General features: G+C 36.5%; 2 protein-coding genes across 2 annotated transcripts in view; one reads left to right on the top strand and one right to left on the bottom strand.

Annotated features, from left to right (window-relative positions):
- Positions 1 to 273: 273 nt before the first annotated feature.
- On the bottom strand, positions 274 to 15,624 carry stxbp1b (syntaxin binding protein 1b). The gene is made up of 20 exons (XM_079606189.1): positions 15,420 to 15,624; positions 11,810 to 11,859; positions 11,363 to 11,444; positions 11,199 to 11,275; positions 10,392 to 10,470; positions 10,191 to 10,294; positions 6,681 to 6,829; positions 6,150 to 6,234; positions 5,849 to 5,979; positions 5,546 to 5,653; positions 4,619 to 4,679; positions 4,458 to 4,523; positions 4,292 to 4,372; positions 4,072 to 4,210; positions 3,709 to 3,818; positions 2,828 to 2,932; positions 2,656 to 2,744; positions 2,412 to 2,566; positions 1,489 to 1,618; positions 274 to 1,343 (listed from the first exon to the last, which is right to left on the bottom strand). Exons 1-19 carry the CDS (start codon positions 15,454 to 15,456, stop codon positions 1,509 to 1,511), a joined length of 1,818 nt encoding a protein of 605 aa, XP_079462315.1. The 5' UTR covers positions 15,457 to 15,624; the 3' UTR covers positions 274 to 1,343; positions 1,489 to 1,508.
- An 857-nt stretch (positions 15,625 to 16,481) lies between these two features.
- Positions 16,482 to 23,905, top strand: part of niban2b (niban apoptosis regulator 2b) — a 31,276-nt gene continuing 23,852 nt past the window's right edge. The window contains exon 1 of the mRNA XM_079606188.1: positions 16,482 to 17,081. Coding sequence (XP_079462314.1) covers positions 17,027 to 17,081 — 55 coding nt within the window. The 5' untranslated portion in view covers positions 16,482 to 17,026. The remainder of the gene's footprint in view (positions 17,082 to 23,905) is intronic.

Raw genomic sequence — 23,905 nt, 5'->3', positions numbered from 1 at the left:
ATTTAATTACGTGAACTTTTTGCAATTAATTTGACACCATTAAAGTCTTGCATATCATTTTAATTATTTATATATTTTAAATGTACCTAGGAAACATAACATTTAAGTTTGAAACGGTCTTAACTTTAATATATTGTTTGGCATTGAAGGTCCACCAACAGCAATGATTGATGATATCAATATTATAATAACTAATGTATATTTTCAATAATATTATGAGAAATACCCTAATGTGTGATTGCATGGCATAAAAACTCAAATATGATAACCAAATGTTTAATAGAAGCCAGTATATTTTATTATATGCACAAGAGAGTGTTTTGCACTTCATAACCTCTGATGTGTTAAACATGTTAAATAGATTTAAATATGGGATACATATTGTATATTTACACTGCATGAATTTCCAATCTTAGGGTTAATTTAAATAAATAACGGATTACAACATAAAAAGCAATCATACTACATTACTGCACAAGGAACAGTCATTTTGTGCTTACTAAAGATGTAAAACAATGTCTAAAAGAACAGAATATCAGAGAGGGAGGCTTTACTATATGAACAAACTCGTTATATATATATAAAACCAGAGGTGGAAAGTCCAGGGGTCAGAAAGTAAAAGTCCTGCCATATGTTCATTCCACCCATGAACTCAGTCAGCTGATTTCACTAATTAGTTCTATCTCCTGGCTGAAAAACTGTGCTAATTAGCAAATCCAGGTGATTGGAACAAAATACTGAGGAGGACTTTTACTTTCTGAACCTGAACTTTCCACCTCTGTATAAAACTAGTAACTATAATTTCCTAACCACAAGATTAAAACAACACAAAGCGTTTGATATAATTACAATGGGACATTCAATATTAACATGATCATTACACAACAGACACAATCATGCTTGGCAGACACACCAGACCACTGCATAGCAGGCCAACTACTTCTCAAACTCAATTTGTGTTACTGAACATTGAGAGTATTTCAATAATCTATCATTTTTGTTTTAGTGACACTCAAGTCGACTGGTCCCATGTTACCAACAATGCATAATGACACCTAAATTGTTTGTTGATAATGACAGACTGACTGTGCATGTTCCCTTTACCGTATATATTTCAGTTAGTTAACAAACTTTGATACTTTGGCTCATATTTAGGTGATTATGAATGGTACAGAGGCTACATACAGTATGTAATAATATACTTCACTATAGCCTATTGCTGACAAGACAGACTGCCTGAAATTAGCCGGAGTGTAGAAACAATGTATAGGTGTGTGAATTTAGTTGATTCATGTCACTGACGATGTCAGAATAGTGAGGGAGGGCGATGATGTCATCACATTCTAAAAGGAGAGAAAGAGAAAGCGAGTTGTTGCGGTGAATGAAAATATATGAGTGGTCAATGTTACAGTGAATGAAAAGATATACATAATTAAAAGTGTTCAACAGATGTCAACAGTTATTTTAATAGATCGTAAAAGATCTGACCTTGTTTCTTGTCTTCGTCACTAATCTTCTTCTGCGGGAACCTGGTCCTCAGGGGCCGCGTTGGGGTCCAGGAAGTCTGGGTGCTGCAGATGCTTTAGGTATTTAATGGGAGTGATGGTGTGGGTGGAGCCTGTGTGAGAGGTTATAAACATGATCAGGGCTTTTATTGTGACAAAAACAACAACAACAGCAACAAAAATCATTAAACTACCACAATTAAAACCATTAACTCACATTGTGGGGGTGGTTAAATGCAGCTTACTAATCATCACAGATGACAGTGATCAGTTAACATCTTTTCTGTCACTCACTGCACTGTATATTGATTTCAAGGCATAACCCATGTGTCCCACAGCAGAATGCTTTCAGTGCTCAATAATTCATATTTAAGGTCAGCTAAAAATATGGACAACAGTTTAAAAACATTTTCTCTTATGCTCACCGAGGCAGCATTCATTTAAAAATACAAAATACAGTAAAAACAGTTATACTGTTATTTATTCCTGTGATGGCAAAGCTGAATTTTCAGCAGTCATTACTCTAGTTTTCAGTGTAACATGATCCCTCAGAAATATAATGCTGATTTTGTGGAAACCATGATACATGTTTGTTTTTTCCTGCATTCTTTTATGAATAAAAAAATCCCACAAGAATGGCAATTATTTGAAATAGAATCTTTATAAAAATGTAAAAGCCTTTAATGTCATGTTTAGTCATTTTGTCAATACTTACTGACCCCAAACTTTTGAATGATAGAAGTGTACTAAGTTAATATATCGCCTGGAATTTTAAAAGTCACAATCACACAGCCATAAAAAGAAGAGCAGGATTGTGTAATGCTGTCTGCTCTAATAGTTGTCTCTGAAATGGTGAGTCATTGGCAGTTTTCAGGTGTGAAAGGACCCTTTAGCACTGCAACCCACCGATAAGAGCTTCCCATTTGCCGTTGGCCTGCGTGACCTCATAGACGCAGCGCATCTCGCTATAGGTCAGACCCCCAACGATGAAGACGATGATGCGTGGGCCGTTGCGTATCTCTCCTGGGCTCTTGTTCTTATGCCAGTTCCCATAACGGGCACTGAAAATGTACAACAGTAGTATTATCACTGGATATTTCAGTAGATTTTAATAAGAAGATGTTGCATATGTTTGTGCAGCTAATCCTACCTAGAAGCTGTGGATGCTGTTTTTGAGGATACTGTGCGTGTGGAGATGTAAGGATACAGTTTTGGGTCAAGTTTGTCTTCAATGGCATCCTATCATAATGTAATTAGGAGAAATGAAATGAAAAGAATGTTGACATATCCAAAGTGAGGCAAGTACTGTTGGTTTAGCTCACCTCCATGATGTCTTTAACCAGCGGAGTCCACCGGGAGAGCTGGTACGTTTGCTCACTGATTCTTTCCTTGCGGTCAGATTTCTTCCCTTTGCGTGTGGTTGCTTGCTGTGGATTCATATTTAAAACATTATGCATTTTGACCTCAGACATTGTGATTAGTGATGCACCGAATTGTGGATGAATAAGTCAATAACTGCATGGCTGATATATTCTATTCTGTCTACAAACAAAATAGAAGTTGAACAAGTAAAGTCTACAATTGAATTTATGCTGCATGTCAATATTCATATTCACACTATTCTATGTGAGAATATTACATTAAACGGTGTAATTAAAATCACTAGTGTTATTAAAAATTAAGAGAGTACAGTGTTATAGGAATGGAAAAATAGGTGGAAATGGGTGTCCACAATTAAATGTCCAATACTGCAATACTAAAAGATAAGGGTCTGTATTTGTTTCCCTTTTTTTGACAAAATTTATATTTTTATTCAGCAAGGTTGCATTAAATTGATTAAAAGTGACAGTTAAGACTTTTATAAGGTTACAAATTATTTATATTCCAAATAAATGCTGTTCTATTCATAAAACAGTACAATCAGCATATTAAAATGATTTCTGAAGGATCATGTGACACTGAAGACTGAAGTAATGATTCTGAAAATTCAACTTTGCCATCACAGGAATAAATTGAAAAATAAAAATAGAAACTATATGGCAGAGGGGGTGATTTTCAGTGAATTGTGTCATACATTTTGGAGCTTATCAGTATAAATCACCTTCATTCAATTGTATGGGAAAAAATACACTTAGATATTCTTTACAAAAGCTCCTTTGTGTTCCTTTAGTGTTAGGCTGAACAGTTGGTGTGATCAGCTGACCTCTGAAATGATGGGAATCCCCATATGGGCCATATTAGAGATGATGTCACTGTCCTCTGGAGGAATCTGAGCATGCTGGAGGAGCTTACACAGATTCTCCTCTGACACACCTATGAGACACACGCATAATCAGTCAGGAATAATTATTATACACAATTATACACACAATTATACAGTTTGAACTGGTTCTAGATCCATGAAGCCCAGCATTATAACAGTTTTGCTCACTGTTGTTGTGTGATATTAGTAATGACTATGTGTACAAACTGTACATGTCAAACGTACCACCCCCATCTCACCCACACACAACAAAACAAAACAGAAAGAGAATCCAAAACATTGGCAGTTTTTAGGTTCCCTCACCGTTCTTGAGGAAGATGTAGAGCAGGATGATACGGATTTTGTCCGTGATGGTGACGTTGGCATCCAGAAGGATGGGTACGATGGCTCTCATGGGGTCTTTGATCTTCTCACCCTCCGCATCTGTGCCCAAAGCTAGATCCTAGGACAGAGCACATGAACACTATTAACATTCATTAATATGCCGAATTAAGCAGACAGTTCGATCAAAGGAAAGCGTTACCTGCTCAACACGGCACAGTTTGTCTACTGAGCCCTGGTAATGCTTCATACAGTCTTCTGCTAAGTGCAGGTGAGTTGAATACTGTAAGATTACACAGCCACCATAAGAAATATGTTGATTATCCCATTGATTCAATTCATATAAAAGGTGTAAATTATTGCAGTACCTTGCTTAACTCTTTCTGGTACTGTGGCATCTTTTTAAGCATTTGGGAAAGCTCTTTCATGGTGGTCTGTAAGAGTGCAAAAATAGCTTGTTAGTTATTGTTATAGTTATTGGCACTAATCAAGAAACCAGTTAAGGTTTGATCACTGATAAATAACACACCTTCTCCCCTGTGTTCATCTTTTTGCTTGCAGAGAAGTCCTTAAGTGATTTAGTCACAGCCCTAATAGAGAGAAACAGATACACAAATGTACTTGTAGTTACGTAGTTATGCGATACAGTTTAGAAAATTTTTATTTGAATCACTAAATTTGATTTTCATTTACTGTAATTTTGATTTTCAGATACTATAATTTTGATTGGTTCATAATTATTTTCTTTCTTTGAGAATCAACCTAGTTTTATGCTGTTTCTATTTTTTAGCTTATATATATATATATATATATACACAGTTGTTATCAAAATTATTCAACTCTCATTGCAAATCAGGTTTATTGGCAAAATGTACAGACTTTCAGCTGTTTGCAATGGGAAAAAAACGAACACAATTATTTGAAATAGATAGTATATAATTGTAATTCAAACAACAAATGTTTCAAGTGGTTTCCCCAAATTTCAACTGAAAATGCAACTTTTAATGACTTTCGCTCTCTCATAATTATTTACAAAATTATTAACTCCAATTTGAAGTTTGGAATATATATAATTTAGGGTTAGTACGAATGTTTTTTTGTTTGGTTGAATTAAATTGATCTAAAGTAACAGTAAAGACTTTCATAGGCCCGGTTTCACAGAGAGGGCTTAGTTCAATTAGAGCATTTAAGTTGCTTTTATAAACGTGCCTTAGAAAAAAAACGTTACTGGTTTGCATCTTGAGACAAAACAATGACACTGACATATTTTAAGATATATCAGTGCAAGTTGCTTTCAGTTAAAACAGCTCAATCATGCATTTTAGTCTGGGACTAGACTTAAGCCATGTCTGTGAAACCGGGGGATAATGTTACAAATTATTTATATTAGTTTTCAACATTGATAATAATTTTTTTTTTTTTTTAAATGAGCAGCAAATCAGAATATTAGACTTACGTTGACACCTCTGCTATGTGTTTATGTCTCAGAGTCATCCACAGGTCGTCATCTTCATCCAACAGGACCTCTTTCATACGAGTGTCACCCATTCCACTGGTCTCGTACCTGATGGACACACAAACATGCACCATCGGCGTCAGTAACTGTCTACCATACACATGTGCAGTGTGATGATGGAAGGAGTTATTAACATCATCAAAGATAAAACACTTGAACTTGACCGTGGGTCAGTTTAAATGATCTGAGCGACCTTAGAGCAGTATATAGATCATTTAAAAACAGCTGGAGATGAGTTATTACTTGTAGACATCATTCTCAACGGGCAGGAGGTCATAGGCCATGGCCTGAAATGTGAGCTCATGTAGAATTGGTGAGACAGGGTCAAAACCTCGATCCAGAATCAATAGCTGGGAACGTGCTTTATCAGGTCCCTGTGAAAGAGAGGGAAAAAAAGAGAAAAAGACAAAGATAGAGCACAAAACAGTAAGACGAATGAGATTAAAGTTGGACAGTGAGAAATTAAGGTCACTGGTGCGAGACAGAAGCAGTTCATTTTTTATCATTCGAGACAAAATATTGTGCTACAAGCTATCAGACTCACCTCTCCCAAAGTGGGGTCATCAGCTTTAAAACCGTCCAGTTTATCCTGAAGCATCTGGGCCAGAACTGCATTGTCTTTGTACTCTCTGAAAACACAGCAACACATACTCAATCGTGATGTTACCTGATGACGACGGCTTCTGGCCATTAACGCTCACTGCACATTGTAAATTGTTTTTGAAAGTTGTAAATAAAAATGATTATTGAAGTATGTTTTACAAGAACACACTATTTCAGTCTTTCTACTTCAAAATTTCAAGTTTAATTTCAATGTGTTACTTGCCTTTTCTAGCAATTTATAATTTATCCTACATCAAAAAATCAACAACAACAAAAATCAGTGTAGATGAAATCTAATCACTGGACACTCTTTAATCTGTTATACCTGATTTTTTAAATAACAGTTTGCTTGTGTTTATTATTGTCTTTGCAGAAGGCTAATAATGTTTGGAGTCACATTACAGATATGTGGCAGCAGATAGTGTTTAAGCAGTTAAGTTTGACAGTGCGATGTTTCCTCTTCCTCTCTCACCCTCTGTATCGAACAGCTGGGTACTCCTTCAGTGTGGAGCACAGGGTGGCTATTTGCTCGGCTAAACGCTCCAACACCTGGTTCTTTACATCAGCTTTAAACGGACTGTAGAAATCCTGGAAGGCATCTGAGTTGTCCACTGAGAACACCTGAGGACAAATATGAGGATAAATGTCTCTGTAACATACAAGATTTATAGTTTTATTCATAATGTCTCAGATCTTCAATGTGATTCAAATGCATTCAAATGTGGTTATTAGTGCAGCTGGACTGTCTAGTAGGTACTACAAATGGTTTGAAACCTAGGCCTACTTCATGGCTATTAAAAAGTATGTTCTATATGATACTACCAATAATTAGATGTAAAGTGTTCATCAGATGCCCACTTCAGGATCTGGAAGTAGGCCATCCTGGTACATTCCACCTACTGTTTTATGAATATACTATGAATTCAGTCATAGGCCTACTAGTGTTGTCACGATACTACAATTTCTAATTTCGATACGATACCTTGAAAAATATCGATATTCGATACCATTTTCGATACCACAGAGAAAAAAACTGCCACAATATTAAGGGGGTATTTTTTTTTATTTAAAGCTAAATATAACAAGTCTAGAACATGACAGAGGTATATTTTACATGAACAAAAATGTCCTGAGTTCTATCTGTTAATATTTTTTAATTGGACCAGGGCTAACATGACCCATTGTATTTGTATAACCTACTGTTATCAAAGATTAAAATATAGCCTACTGTAATAGGCCAAAACTGTTTTTTTGCTTTTTACTGTAAAAAAGCACTTAACAGTATCAAATTGGAGGATAGAGTGTCAGTAATGTATAATAATAACATTAAACATTCAAATTTTAGTTAAAGGCATTTCATTATTGAATTCAGAGATGCCATTGTCTAGCTGTCTAGTTTAATTCATATCTGTGTAATCAAATTGATGATAATCGCTAATGAAGGCAAATTGCAGAATTAAATAATAATTTTCTGAATAAAGTTAAATAGGCACAAGTTAATTTACATTTGACCACAGTTAAACTTGTCGGTTTACTTGTCAGTTTACTTGTCTAAGATTCCTCAGTCAGATTATGTTAACTTTAAGAATTACGGTGAAAAAACGAGACAACACAGACTCATATCAACAAAAATACTAGGCCATCTTGGTTAATGTTTCAGAAAAGTTAAAATGAGAAGAGTTACAGTGTTTCCTTTAGGATTGTTTTTAGCAGTGGGGAAAGGTCTGTCCAAACAACAAACCCTGATGCTGAGCGTAGCCTATGCTTGCTAAATGGTACCCTGGAGCCTGTTCCTTAAATCTGTTTACACCTATAACATAATTTTAAAAAATGAGTGATGTGAGGGATTATTGATTGTCAAACAATCTTTTGGGTGCCCGCAGCCCGCTCGCAGTGTGAAGCGTGTGTCCGCGCTATTCTCCGACTCGCTCGCGGTGTGTTTTTACGCGTGTCCGCGCTATTCTCCGACATGCCCGCTCGCGGTGTTCTTTATCAATCAACCAAAGCCAGTCGCGGGGGCGCCGCCCTCGCCATCTTTCCATTCACTTCACTTTTGCTATTTAACCAGAGCGAATGAGACGAGTGCGTCACGTGTGGTGTTTGTCAACGTGCCTTTGGGGAGAAGTGAAAGTGAAAGTTTGGCTAGTATCGATACTTCGGGAAATTAGAATTGGTACCGTTCAGATATTTCAGTATCGATATTTATCGAAATATCGATATTTTTGACAACACTAAGGCCTACTACTCATCTCACATACTGTTTGTCGCATACTATATAAAAGGGAAGTACGCATATCCGGATGTAGGGAGGGTCTTTCTCTAAAAAAAAAAAACATGGTTACAAATATACAGTATGTTTGCTAACAGTGTTGGGGTAACGTGATTTTTAGCTTGTTTGAATGCTTATTTTGTCATGGTTTAAATAATTAAATAAATATTAATTTATAATAATATATTTAAGATATCTTACAGGTCCCGACTCCCGACCCCCTGGAGGAGAACCCCTGTATTAAATTAAAGCTGCCGTCGGCAAGTCTGGCAGATTGAGTGGACTTAGACAAAATGTTGAATGTTTACAACTCTCATGCCCCTCCCCCACTACCAACGAGCACCCGCCCATCGTCAGTGCGTGTGTACCTGCTTTTCTGTGAACGCGTCCGTCTCTTCAGCATCGATCAACACCATAGACTCGGAGGTAGGCTGCCCTGGCTAATCTATCCATAGATAGCAATAACCGAGGAACTGGAAGCTTGTTATTAGATTTTCTCTCTGCCATCACGCTTCGTACAATCTTCAGGCGAACTTCAGGCGTGTCGTGTGCATGTGATAGTGTAACGTCCGCGTCTGCGCGAGGGAGGGGGAAATCTGTGATTTGTGCACGACCTGTGATTGACAGTCAGATCTCACACCCCCCTGCGCTGATTAGACCCGATGATCCGGGAGCGGTGGATTTTTGCAAAACAAAATAACACGCTCCAGGTGGAGTTAGAAGCTCTGGGTTTTTTCTAAAACCACCTTATTTGAATTTGAATTTTGAATTTGATCAAAAAAATTTTGCCGACGGCAGCTTTAATCAGAATAAATAAAATCATAAAAATTAAAAGGCCCTTATGAACAACTCTTCACAGGATGTTGTCAGCCATGTGATATTATTATTAAAAGTATGGAAGTATCACAGAAAGTAGTGGTGGTTTCCAGAAGTTTTGAGGGATTGTGCCCGCTTGCCATTTATTCAAGTGCCACATGTCACTTTTTCTGAGTACTTTATGTGCTATGGCAACCTCCATCTCGCTGCTGTATGTCTGTCCATGAGAACTTAAGCCAAAAGTGAAGCAGGAATGAATTTTAATATTGCCAGTAAGTAACACATTGTATATGGCTGTTACTGTCCCATAATCCTCTTTCACAACATGAACTCATTGATATGTCACCTGTCTCACCTCTCCCTGTATGTAGCTATGTGCTGTGTCCTGCACACTCTGCATGTTTGAACAGAAACATGATATTCCGACTTATCTACAGCTACATAAAAGGTGCACTATCCTCTTTCCTTCCCTCAGATTGACCTATAATCCATATCAGCGTTGTATCTCTCTCTCCCTATCCCTCCCTAACATACTAGCCTCAACATACTGCCCCATCTGTCACATGAACATAACCCCACTGACATCCAATCAAATTCCAAATCCACGCTCTCTGTCATTGGCTGCCCAGTGACTCATTGATGGGGCGTTAGCCAATGGGGAGCGGGATTAGGGTTGGCATAGGGAGGGCTGATTCAGCCACTCGTCAGGATTAATTATAAATGGCAACAACAGAGGATTGGAGGCACAGGGACGGCCTGACTAAAGCTGCTCTTGAATGTTCTGGCATGATACATGAGTTTACCACCCTTCCCCCACACCTCTATACTTCCTCTTAAGCATCATCCGTTCTCTCTCAGGTCCTAGGAGGTCCCAGGGTGGCATGTAAATGCTCTCACCTGTGATTCATAGGGCAGGAAGGCGATGTTAATCTCAGTCAGTGTCTTTATGGATTTAGAGGCACGGGATTTACTTATCAAGTTGAACATAGTGTCTGGGATTGCTGAATAAAAAAAATAAAAAAAACAGAGACTGAGTGAGATACATATTCTAGATAAATATCTAGTAGAAACTGTTGCTGCAGTCCAAAAAACACTCACTGTCTGAGAAGAACACGTGTGCCCCTCTGTATATGGGATTACGGGGATCTCTGAAGTCATTGATGAGTCCCTCAACTGACTGTTGAAAACAGACAAACATATATTATTGATTGATATTATTGATCTGCCTGCATTGACACCATTATGAGATCTGAACTGAGTTGGACGATGACATCCCAGTTTTCTCCAGAGCGGCTATATATATAAATTAACTGAATTAATAACTTTTTTACAACAAAAATTAACCATCACTGAATTTACTTAAGCTGACACTATTTTCTTTTAGAAACAAACTTTGTTGCATTATTCTCCTCTTATCACTGTAAAGCTGCTTTGAAACAATCTGTATTGTAAAAAGCACTATATAAATAATGGTGTCTTGACTTGATTTACATATATTAATAATATTTATATTTATAAAAAATATATAGCCTATATGCACTAACATTCAAATGTTTGGGGTAAGTACTTTTTTTATGGTCTTTTATGTTCAACCGTAAAAACGGTAATATTGTGAAATTGTATTACAATAAAATAATTATTTTTTTTAAATATATTTTAAAATGTCATTTATTCCTGTGATGGCAAAGCTGAATTTTCAGGACTCATTACTCCAGTCTTCGGTGTCACATGATCCTTCAGAAATCATTCTAAAATGCTGATTTGGTACTCAAGAAACATTTCTTATTATTATTACTAAAGTTTAAAACAGTTGTGCAGGTTAAGAAAATTGTGAATATTGGAATATGATATGAACTCCTGTATAGGCTCCGTTTTAATATAAGACTGAATGAGAAAACTGGTTACCTCATCAGATGGAGTGATGAGATATATGGCTTCCATGGTAGGAAGAGGCTCACGGCGCTTGGTTATGTCCTCAACAACTGGAGAAAAAGAACAAAAGGTTATGGAAGAAAGTACATTTGAGCCAAATTGGTATATACTGCAATGTGAATTTGAATAAAACTCACTTGTGATTCCCTCAGACATAATGTCTGTCATTTTACAGCATGATGAGATCATTCTCATGCTGAGCTTGTCCACCACCAAAACCTGAGGAAGAACAGCATACTGTACATAATCCATAATCATTTTTACCATTACAACAACCAGGCTGTAAAGTCCAGTGTAACACAGCGTGTTGTGTTTTGAATGTTGGTTGCCAACATGAAATGCTGTTGTGCTGATTTAATTCTAGTTTAGGACACTCTTTTAAGCGAAGAATGTCTAATTTGACATCTTATAATTTCATTTAATTGAAGTTTATTTCAAGATATTTTTTTGTTATTATACTGCACAGACTAAATGAAGATTGTTTTAACTTCACAAACAAATGCTGCATTTGACAACAAAAATTGGCATCAATCTTTTTCACAATGTTTGATGTTCTTCAGCAGAAATGAGGGTGATATTCATACCTTCCACTCTCCCTTCTTCTTCACCTTCTTAATGACATCATTCATAATCTCTGTAAAACAAAAAACGAACGAAAACTAATTTAATTTATGCAAGATAGCAGAATAGACAAAGAACAGGGAGAATAGCAAATACATTCAGCATTGCAAGAGATGGTGTAAATCTGAATCAAAGCCAAAATCAGGAACCTTCCCAAAAGTTTGCTTTCAGAATCACAAAAAGGCAAGAAAAGACTTCATTAAAGAAAGAACGTATAAATAAAGACTGTAAAACAAAGTCTCAAGATTTCTATCTTAGATTCTTACCAAAGTAACTGTATAATGCTGCAAGATATACGTTGAACTTGAACTTAGGGAAGCTCAGACTTATGCCATTTTTAAAGGTCAACTTAAAACATACTTTTTTTTAAAAATTTGCATTAACCTGTTGATGTGTTATCCTGTTGCTTTTAACAATTGTCTATTGCGTGTACAGCGCTTTGAGAAGCTGCCTTTAAAGGTGCTTCATAAAATATAGGTTATTTATTATTATGTTATGAATTCATCTCAAATAGTGATACCATTAACTGAGACAGAGATCCAAACAAAGATCTTTTCAGATTGAGACTCGAGATCATAAATGCTCATTTAAAATCTAGAAGAGCAAGCAATATACAGTAGTTGGTACAGGTGTGTGATGATGTCTGTCATACTCTAATATATCTGAAAGGTGTGTGCCAAAGCAGTGTATAATCATAGACTCTAACAGATGTTGTCTCTCTCACACACACACACACCGCAGAGTTTGCCAGAAGTGTCAGGTGGAGGTGTTGCTAAGTCTAAATCTTCTTTCGTCTTTACAGTTAAACGGCACATACACTCTGCAGAGTCTAAAAAATATGGCTCTGGGCTGGATTCATATGATACTTTATAACGGTAGGTTTACTGCATCCCCTTTGTGAAGGATGAGGATATATATATACAGTATACAGTATATATATATATATATATATATATATATATATATATATATATATATATATATACACACTTGATTCAGGTTTCATAATATAAACTATTGTTAACAAACAGAACCTTATTATAAAGTGTTACCAAAAATTAAAAAGTTAATTTTAATTTCAACATTTAGTACATTATGTTGTTAACACACACATGTTGTATAATGTTAATAGTATTTATTTAATGGACCTACACTAACATAAACTTAAGATTGAACAGTTGTATTTTTATTAACTATTAACAATATTTATTAAATATTAATAAATACTGTTACAAAGGTCGTGCTCATTGTTAGTAAAATTAGTTAATGCATTGACATCACTAATGGGAAGTGTTACCATAATTGAGTGAGTGTGTGTGTGTGTGTGTGTGTGTGTGTGTGTGTGTGTGTGTGTGTGTGTGTGTGTGTGTTCTGTTTTTGATTTTGACATTTAGTTAATTTTTAGATCAGATTCCTTTGCCTGGGTTCTTTAGCTTGTTGCCATGGTTTTTCATTGATTGATTGAGTTGTATCACCTTTGTGTCTGGTTTATTTGATAATCTTTGATTTGTTTGCTTTTGTTTATAAACCCTGTTTTTTTCTGTTCATTGTCTGATCTTGTTTGTGTGTACTGTTTTTTTCTGTTCATGTTTTGCCAGAGATTTTTTTTTTTTTACATTTTGAGTTTTGTAAATAAAATCAACTGCCTGCATTTGGATCCAGCGCTTTTCACCTCTTGCTTCAACTGTGCGTGACACATATTCATTCATTTATAGTTACCAATAGCGTATTGTCTTATTCATTTAGTTATTTTCATGACTACTTTCCCATATTTAGTGTTATTGTTGTTTCTTTGTTTTATTGCCAAAATTGAATAGCTTCTTGGATTTGGAAAAAGTGTAATGAAATTATCAAAATAATCTAATCTACTATCCATGTCTTTTATGACAGCAGAAAAATAAATGATCAACTTTATTTGTTAGTTTAAATGCTATATATTCAGTGGTGAGAGAGACCCAGCAATCACAGGCCTAATCTCTTCCCAATCCTCTTACCCATCCTCTCTATTTTTGTTCTTCCTCTGTGTCTCTTTCTCTTGCTCTTTGTCACTCTTTTTCTCTCTCTTTGCATCTCTTCCACTGGATGTGAGCACAGTAGACCTTAATCATTTTTACTGCCCCCCTTAAAATCTCCATTGAATAGCAAGATCCCAAACGCAACAGCTTCCTGCAGTCATATAACACATTTCACAGCTATTGACGCTGGATCTGTCAGTTCTGACACCCAGAGGTGTTGTTGCATTTAAATAAACTTGTGATGAATCTCACAGCCTATTACTGAAATTGTCGAACAACAAATCAGCATCCAGTCTGACAAATAACTGTCTATAAAAAACGTTGCTGGTGAGATGTGTGATAAATATTTAAAGGGTGGGAACCGGATTGAAAGCTTTAGGTACAGATTGAAAACTTAACCTACTGATAGATTAAGAATCAGATATTGATAGTTCAAACTAATATGTCCAAAAACATGACTAGAAAACACCCTCCAGCTGAATTTCTGATAAACTCCTTCAGTCATGTACAGCTTAATCTTCACATTTGCCAAAGTAACAAACACACCTGATAATTGGTGATGTTTTTCTCAGAATCTCTAAGATTTAATCAACACCAGCACTGTATATGGCAGCAGAAACAACATAAATGAATGACACAGGCAGATGGCAAGAAGTGAATACGGGGTGATTTTTAAAAAAAAGAAAGAAGAAGAATCAGAGAGAATTATGAACACCTGAAAATATCATTAATCATCATGGTTGCATTTAGGACCAGAAATGACCCAGGGCTGGGGAAAAGTACATGTTTGACACTGGCATTTCAGAAAGTGGCTTTAAGAGATGGAGGAAGGAAAACCTAACATCTACTGAGCCTATAGATAACACAACAGGTCAATAATATGGTATAAGGAATCACAAATGAGTTGCATCCAGGATATCATGCTGGACAGATTATTGATACTGTAGATAGATAGATAGATAGATAGATAGATAGATAGATAGATAGATAGATAGATAGATAGATAGATAGATAGATAGATAGATAGATAGATAGATAGACCTTTAGATGTAGCCTACATATAACATTCATCCATTAACATCTAACAGCAAAGCCATGTTTAATAGCTTTTCAAAGAACAATTGCCTGTCTGTATTGTTTGTATTCAGGCCTATTTTTCCCACTCTTTGTGTTTCCACGCAAACCGCCCCTCTAGATCCTTAATCCCACAGGACTACACAGATTAGTGTGTATCTCCAATGCTTGTGTTTTTAGCAACATTACAATCATTCCTTTGCATAGTGCAAAACAAATTACACTGATTAAATATGATCTTACAATATAATATAAAAGCATGAGTTCATTTTGAAGAATAAGGATTTAAGAAGAGTAGTGTTATTGTAAGAGGTTTAGACTGTTAGTGAATAGCCTTGTAATATTTAATAATAAAGCATTTCAACACACACACATTTCTATGGAAATGTCAATAATTCCACAAATGAGAAAATATCTGAAATATTACAATTAAAAAACGTCAGTGATTTCCCCCAAAAAACAACTTCAGGAAAACATTTCTTACTTTCTCCGACAATCGCCTTGAGTCCCATAGATGTCATCGTGCCTCCTGCTATCCTCTGCTTGCTGGACTGGAGTCTGGAGTCTGGACTGTGGACTCGTGCGCGCGCTCAGAGCTACAGTTGGTGTAAATGGGATGTGGTGCTTGCGTCGATGCCTAATCCCACTGCACGCCTCCGCAGCTTCTCTATTGACATGTGCATGTGTGCATATTAAGCTTAGCCTTCCAGCAGCTTCTATCATGTTTTGACGAAGCCCTGACTGTTTTGTTTTGTTTTAGCTTCGAACGATTAATGTTTTGGGGTATTGCATACAGTTATATGTATCAGTATCAATATGAAAGCAAGATATTTGAATTTAACGTCATGAAATATTAACATGAATAATGTGCACGATAATGATTTTTACAATGTATTTATAGTCGGGCTAAAGGAAATATTTCCTTAACAGAAAAAGACCACTAGTATCCACTAGAGGGCGACATGACATCGTCTTGTTTTATTCTACCTAACAAGTAGTTTCAGATGCTTTACTCGTTTAAACAATTTTAATGAAAAACTCTCTACAAAACGACAGCCTATTTTTTCTATACATGAAAGGAATAGAAATAGGGCAATAAATTTGCATTTATCTTTGTCAATCAGTAAAAAAATGGTTAATAATAGTAGTTATATTGTTAGAATGAGTTATAATTTAAAAACTATATTGAATGCTTTATTACAGTATTAATTGCCCATTGCACACATGTGTCATGCGGCATGCCTTTACATATGTTTATTTTAGATTTTATTTTTGGCATGTCCTGTCTATTGTCACATGTATTATACTCTCTTATGGATCATCCCGGTGATTCGATAGGCTATTTTGAATCTGATAAATATTTCACCTCCGAAACTCTAGTGCTTGACTTAATTTAAGCTATTGAAAAAAGAAAACAACAACAATGAACTTAATAATTAAGAATTTCAGTCATTATTTAATCGTTTTGTGTCATTAATGTGTTATTTGTACACATTCATGACGAGATTCCTCGTTGATTTGGTTCGTCGACAGGCAAAATATCAGTGGTGGCGGGGCGTGTTTTTTCCGTTTTGCTCGTCAGTCTTTGAAAGCACGCGCTTCAAAAAGTGAACAACAACAACAAAAAATTAACCAGTGAGTGCAGACGTTGATGGCAACGATTCATTCACTTTGCTCTAAAACAAAAAACAAACAAAAAAACAATTCCTTCTTAAAAATGAACGTAGAGTCCAGATGGTCCAGATATAACCCCGCCTTCGGCACGCTCATGTGTCTCCCAAAGACAAGTGTGTTTTGACGCTGAAACCGAGCACACTGTGCTTCACGCGGGACTAAAATCAAGAGTTTTTGGAAAACTGAGCCTTCAGGAATCCAGCACGGTACCTGTCAACTCTATACAACTCCAACGACCTCTTACTGCGTTCAAAATACTCGAGTAAAAAGGGAGGAGCCGCTGAAATCAACTCCAGTTTATATCTTATTATAAGAAACCAGCGCCCAACTGCTGCTACTGCACACAGTGCACAGCTGCTCCTCTGAGGCGAATTAAGTTCTTCGATCCAGACCACTTTGCCATATAACAGCGGCGCGATGGGAGATTTGATCTCAACTCACCTGGATGAAGGCAAACGGGAGGTTATAACAGGTAAGCGCTCTAATTGACGTGTCTGTTAACCGCAAGACGTGATAGAGAATCAGTGACGGTATGTAAAATATGGTGTTGCGAAAGGGTTGCTGCAATTCAGTTAAGGCCAGTGCCAGGGTTTTGGGTGAAAGGGTTTACATTCCGCCCCAAAACGAAAACGTGTGGGATAATACACTTTGCGCTGTTCCCTCTGCTGCTACGTGGCACAACATTTCCTGTTACTTTTTACAAGTTTTGAATTATATTGCATAAATAATCAGTAAGATAACAGTGATTTCACTGTGTGTGGATTCAAATAATCGCTTTGCCATTAGAATCTACTGATGAATGTGAGCTGCGCAACCTAACTTGTTGATATCTCAAATAAATCATGAAATATAAAATGAGGTGAAGTCTAAATGAATTTGTATGAGAGGCGGCCAGTGTCTCTTCAGAGCTCTGGTCAGGTGTGGTTAGGGTGGAACAGGTTTAAATAAATGCTGACAGTGGATTACTAGATTCCGTAGTAGTGCCAGAAGTTAGAGGCAAATTGATTTTAAAGTGCTGTTGTTCTAACCTATAAAACAAGGCACTACATTTATGCACACACACACACACACACACACACACACACACACACACACACACACACACACACACACACACACACACACACACACACACACAAAAAAAAAAACATTTTAAAAAATGATCTGTATGAACTTACGACTATCAACTAGTCATATTGCATCAAATTCTAATGTAGTTGTACATGATGCAATATGGTCAGCCTAGATGAGATTCATGAAGTTTCATAAGTTGTTGGAAATGTTTTTCAATGCTGAATTCAGTTGCTGTTGTTTTCAATCAAAAACCCATTTCATATTAGCAATACTTTCTAGGACAATAATTACAGGTATTTGAGAGCTACAGGTCACTGTGCTTTCACTGAACCCAAATAATCCATACCCAGAATAGAATACAGGCCTAGAATCTAATATTATAAAATAATAAAATGTTAAAAATCAGAGGAATGCACAGGTGGACATTTTCCCTCAACGTTTTTTAAATGTCATTTATAATTTTTTTGTAAGAAATGTTCATTAAGTTAAATAATGTTTTACTTACTGATTTAGTTAGTCTGGAAATAAAATCATCTGACTGGAATGTCAATGTCACTTACTGTGGGAAATCAGAAGCATGTAATTTGCTTTTTATATATTTTTTGAAACAATGTAAGAATAGACCTAATTGAAATAAAGTTTTACTTATTGATTATCCCTTTCAATATAATTTGATGAAATCGCCTTTGGGAAGGGCAAGAGAGAACTGTTAACTTTTCATCTTCCCTGCTTTTTGCACATTTTAAGAGCAAGCACATATCAGTTATGGAATCTCAGGAATGCATGGGGAGCCTAACAGCAGAAAGGAGGCTGTCTGGATGATCTGTCATGCTCAACATTTGGATAACCTTTGTTCAGGAGGTCATGCTTACACTTTTTTTTTTTTATTAAGTATGAAATATTCATAAGCTAATTCAAAGAGGGTGCTGTCAGACAATGTGATAGGTCTACAGTAGGCTGTTGTCTTTAGACCCTTTTCACAATTGGACGACTCCATCTTTACTGACAAGGGAAAGTTGAGGTCATAGTCCTACACCGCTTTTCTCCTACGTCGTCTTCCTGTAGTCTAGAGAATGAATAGTCATCTTCTCAATAGTGGGTGGGGCTTGGGAATAGAATGACCTCAGCACTTCCTGTCTCAATTTTGCTAAGCAATCTGCTTATCTTTGAGTTTACAATGGCTGACAGCTTTAGGTGCTGCACATGTTTATTTTACGTTGGATCTCATAAGGTTTATTATATTGTTTTGTTTGTTGAAGCATGTTTTGGGGTCAAATTTTCCATCTTGAGCCTTGAGGTGATGAAGTTGGAGCCATTTTGGGAAGCAAATTACACTGTTTTGAGTAGTTGGGTGGGGGGGGGGGGGGGTGAAGGGGATCTTGCAGGAAATGCTTTAATGGAATGTTCGTGGAAGGGGAAGTTGTGGAACATTAATAGCGGGATTCTTCTAAACAGAGCATGTTTGTAAGAGCTTTGTAGAGAGGAGGTCATAGTGCACAATCCACCCCACACTTACTTCCTATAGTGTGTGTGTGTTTGTCTGTTAGTCCTCTCATATTGCTAATGCTCCACAGAATGTCATCCACAGAACTGACTGGAATTTAGGCAAAAATGGAAGTTAGTCCAGAGTTGGTGGGTTTCACTGTGGGAAAACAAGAATAGATTTTGAAATTGAATTGAGGTTTATCGTATGCTTATTCCTCAGAATTAGATTTTTGCTCAAGGGTTTTTGTGACTCTATCATTAGCCAATGTAGGTTTAAATGGGAATTTTCCATGATGAACATCAGGCTTGCTTAGTGTTGGACTCAGCACCAATGAGGCTCTCAGGACAATTAAAACACATGTTGAGCACAGCATGTTTATTAATCACATCCCATCATGCTTCACTTACTGTAGCAACAGATTCTCGAATAACACTGCAATTTGATCAAAGGATACCATCGTAATCTTTTTCATCATATGCTAAATTCAAGTGTATTGTGCTAAAGAGAAAAACAGCATATTGCTTTATCTACTCTCATAAAACTTTGGAGTTTATTTTATGTATTTATTATAGTTATGGCCTTGCTGCTGTGTCCTCAAGGAAGGCATGTATCAGTTGCTAAATTCCCCCTTGTCAGATTTTATATCAGCTATAGCCTACTTAATCCCAGTTTTCCCATAAATTCCTTGGCCAGTACTGTATAATCAAACAATATCATTTATCTAAAGTGTTTGAGCTGTCAAATTCAAAACCCATTTGTTAGAAAATGTAAATGGCATGTTTTATAAACTAGACGAGGAGCACATTATGTTGAATATGTGCAGTATTTGATGATGACAGACTATTGAATTATTGAAAATTGAATGCGCCCGAGATGGTATTGTGGCCATGACACGAAAGAAAATGTAATGCTGAATGAAAAATATTGTATACTCAATACCTTTCAGAATTTTGGAAATAAATCAATCCTTTTATCCAATAAGGATCCGTTAAATTGATCAAAAGTCATGTTAAAAGAAAAAACTTGACATTGTTTCAAACATTTGTTTCAAATAAACACTTTTATTTTGAACCTTCAATACATCAAAGATTACTGAGTGTATCACAGAATACATCAAAATATCAAATAAAAGGATGATTTCTGAAGGTTTCTGAGGGTTTCATTATCATGCTCTTCTTTAAAGAATGAGCTAAAACAGGACCATGACCAAAGTGATTTTGGATTTCCTGCTATAAGCGTGAATGACTCCAGCAGACAGGTTTTGTTGAGATTGTATGATTGTAACATGTAAATGAAGTTAAGAATTAATCCTTGAAATGTGATTTCTTATTGCACTATATAAGTGTAATTTAGTTGTGATATAGGTTAGTTTGTTTCATTGGGTAATGAAGTGCAAGAACAATATCTTCAGTGTGAGGCTTCAGAGCTTCTCTTTGAAGTGGCTGCTATACGGTAACGCTAATTTGATTTGCTTTTGAGCTTGTAATGAAATTAAAAAAGGAACAAGGAGTGGCACCAAGTATCACATGAGACTCATTCAGTGAGTGACTCATAAACAAGCAGCACACACAAACACACACTCACAAAAGGTCTCAGTCTTAGACATTCACATGAACACACACATGCCCTTGTCTTGTGGTTTCTTCCAGACCCGGGCCCTGGGTTACTCTTAAACCTCTCAAAGTAATGTGCTCTGTTAGCACCCTTTTTTCATTCTAAATCATACATTTGTGAATTCTTTCACACATCATATAGCAGAGAATGTTCTACAAGTTTCCCATGGTCATGGACAGCTTACAATGTCCAGGCATGGAAAGATTCATTGGTCATAAAATGTGGGAACACTTGGTACTGGGTTCCAAAGAGACGTTTTTATCTTTTCTATTTCAATGTTACCTTTCCCCTTCCCAGTACTTTCAGAGCATATTCTCATTAGCTATGTTTTCATCCACCTGTTTTTATGCACATTTTTAAGTGCATAAAAAAACACAGGATGATAAAGCCAAGATGGTCATAAATTCAAAAAATGTGGCAGAGATTTATTTATTTTAGCTTGTCAGAAGATGATGGAAACACATTTACTGAATGCGCAAAAAATGCCCTTGATGCGCAAAAAAATAATAATGATTTGCCTCCACAGATGTGATTGGTTTGCTGGTTAGTGCAGTTATCCAATCTCATTGCACACCGTCTTCAATGTTAAGTCGTTCTGAATCTGAAATGCCTGGGTCAAAGTCTGTAATCAAAGTTATTTGCAATAATGACCGAATGCAAGATAACTTGGCAGCGTTTATTGCATTTTGTCTGTACGTCTTTTTTACGATGTACAAAAAAGAGCCATAGTGGCTTCCCTGATTGCAGTAACTTCCATTTTTATTACAGATGTTCTCTTGAACACGTGGGATGGGAAACAATTCTCTATTCGCAAATGTTTTATGCAGCATATTCAATTTTGCATGTTGAATTCGCAACATCGTCTATAGTATAGCTATAGTCAAGTCAGTACCAGGATCTGAGCTGCCAGATTTCCCTCAGAAGAGCTTTCACTCGTCTGCTCTGACATGGACACATTCCAAAGAAACTTCCTTTTCCTTTCCCCCCCACCCCCCTGAAGACCAACTGCCCCCTGTGTGGTCGGCATGATGGTATTGTAATTATCTTCCACTAGTGGAACTGCTCTTTAAGTGTCTGTCTCCAAACCTCCACATTACCAAAGCACAGCTTGGGAAGATTGTATTCCCACCATCAGACTCATGCACATTACCGAGATGTTTGTTTTGGTGTAGAAATCTGTGCCTGAGAAAAGCGTGCTTCATTTGTTGGATTTGTGTTGAGACATGGATTGTGAAATATTGTGCGAGTGTGCATTTGGCATGGCAGCGGAGCATTGAGGGATCTGCCCTAGGATGTTTGTTTAAGATTGATGACTGATCAGTGTGCACACTGCCCAGCCTTTACAGTCAGCTCTGTTCCCACCATCACTGTCTACGTGTGTAATAGCTGAACTACACCACCCATAATCCTGAAACGCTCAGTGTCTTTAATAATCTGCCCATCAAAGAAGACGCTGAAGAAACGCAAATTGTGCCAAAGTTTAGTGATTCGTTTTGTATGGCTTAATTGAGGATTTTATATAATTTCAGCTTTATTTCAATGAATGGCACTTAGTCTTCATCAGCTGTAACACTGCAGTAGGTACAATTCATATTTCATAGCTTTCTTGGCACGTAAGATCATCACGTATTTCCCTTCGCCTCTAATATTGTACTTTTTAAAACAATGCAGATGGTCAGGGTGACCTTATTCTCAGCCTCCTTGTCTCCTTTTTCACATTCCTCTCTGTTAAGTACTGCCTGCACAACTGCCTAATGGCTTTAGCAGTTCATTTAATTATATTCTCTGGCTTTATGGGGCAAATATGATGGATTGAGAGTTGGTTGGGAGAAATCATAAGCAGAGCTTATGGCTCCAGAGACTTTTCATTTCTGCAGTGTAGTGTAGTGTAGTAGACCATATACATTCAGAGAGGGAACATTTTAAGGTGTTTCTGTGTGCATTTGATTTGACTTGGCAGACTGAAGTATGTAAATGCTAAACGTCAGGTCTGTTTATAATTTGCTTTGATGGGAACTTTTGATGTTAATGATCCTGTTGAACTTGAGCGTTAAGGATTAGGCCTAGATTTTTTTTGCAGTCTCTCCCTGTATGAAACATCATTTTTTATGAGTCATACAAATCAAATGTAACATTGAAATGTCTTACTGTTATTTCCAAAATGTCATCTTTATTTTAAGAACTGGAGTTATTTTTAATGTGCAGGTTATCTCTCTGACTTAAGTCTAACCTCAATAGGCATTAGATAACTAAGTTTTACCTTTATTCTAATCTACTTTGACCATCACTAAGTGCTTTATTTTTCATGCCTCTCTCTACTTTAATGGCATCGTTGCATTGTAAGCGAACGGACAGGAATGTTGTTGTTTTTTCTGTTCTCTTTCCTCTAATTTTTCCAAGAGACTGAATGCCTCAAGTTTTACAACAAGCCCTACATAGTCATTTGGAAAACGTCCCAGCAGAAAGCAGTCAATAATGGAGTTGCCTTTGTTCCTGTGCCAACTGCAGTGTTGATCTGCTTTTACATGCATGTGAAGGACAAAGCAGTAAAGCTCAAGCATTGTAATCTCCACTTCTGATCAGATACACAGAGCTCAGTGTGAATTGCTGTTAATGTTTAAATGGCCATTGACTTTTTGTACCACAACTGTCTGTTGTACTGCTGCAGCTGCTTACAGTAAGTCTAAAATCTTAATATAACTGTCTTTCACGTCAATTTTTTATTTTTATTGCATCACATTTGATCATTGTTTAATTAGGGCCCGAGCACCAATGGTGCGAAGACCCTCTTTTTGCTCTGTTTATTATTAATATTATAAAATGTTTTTTACATTTATTTTCATTTGATTCTATTTTAATCAACTTATTTGGCTTTAGTAATATGCTTACTATGGAAAACTACCAGACATGCAGCATTAAACTGTTTAAAATCAGGAATGCTGAGTTTGTATTTTTGTCAATGGCCTCACATTAAAGGTAGGGTAGGCAATTTCTGTTTAACAATAGGAAGCTAGCTTTAAAAGCATGAGATTCCTCTTCAGAATGTCTCCAAATCCATGCTTATCCATGTCAATCAAAGAAGTTGAGTCCTTGTGCTGTGCGTCAGGTGCAGAAGCTGTCTT

The sequence above is a fragment of the Phoxinus phoxinus genome (assembly GCF_949152265.1).
Source record: "Phoxinus phoxinus genome assembly, chromosome: 3".
Classification (NCBI taxonomy): domain Eukaryota; kingdom Metazoa; phylum Chordata; class Actinopteri; order Cypriniformes; family Leuciscidae; genus Phoxinus; species Phoxinus phoxinus.
The sequence above is the reverse complement of the archived record's forward strand: the minus strand, read 5'-3'. Positions and strand labels throughout refer to the sequence as shown.

Coding starts and splice junctions, on each gene's coding strand:
- stxbp1b (XM_079606189.1), bottom strand. CDS start 15,456: ATGACATCTATGGGACTCAAGGCGATTGTCGGAGAAA. Junction 4,373..4,457: donor ACCAGAAAGAGTTAAGCAAG/GTACTGCAATAA, acceptor GTAATCTTACAG/TATTCAACTCACCTGCACTT. Junction 3,819..4,071: donor CTACATCTTCCTCAAGAACG/GTGAGGGAACCT, acceptor TGTGTCTCATAG/GTGTGTCAGAGGAGAATCTG.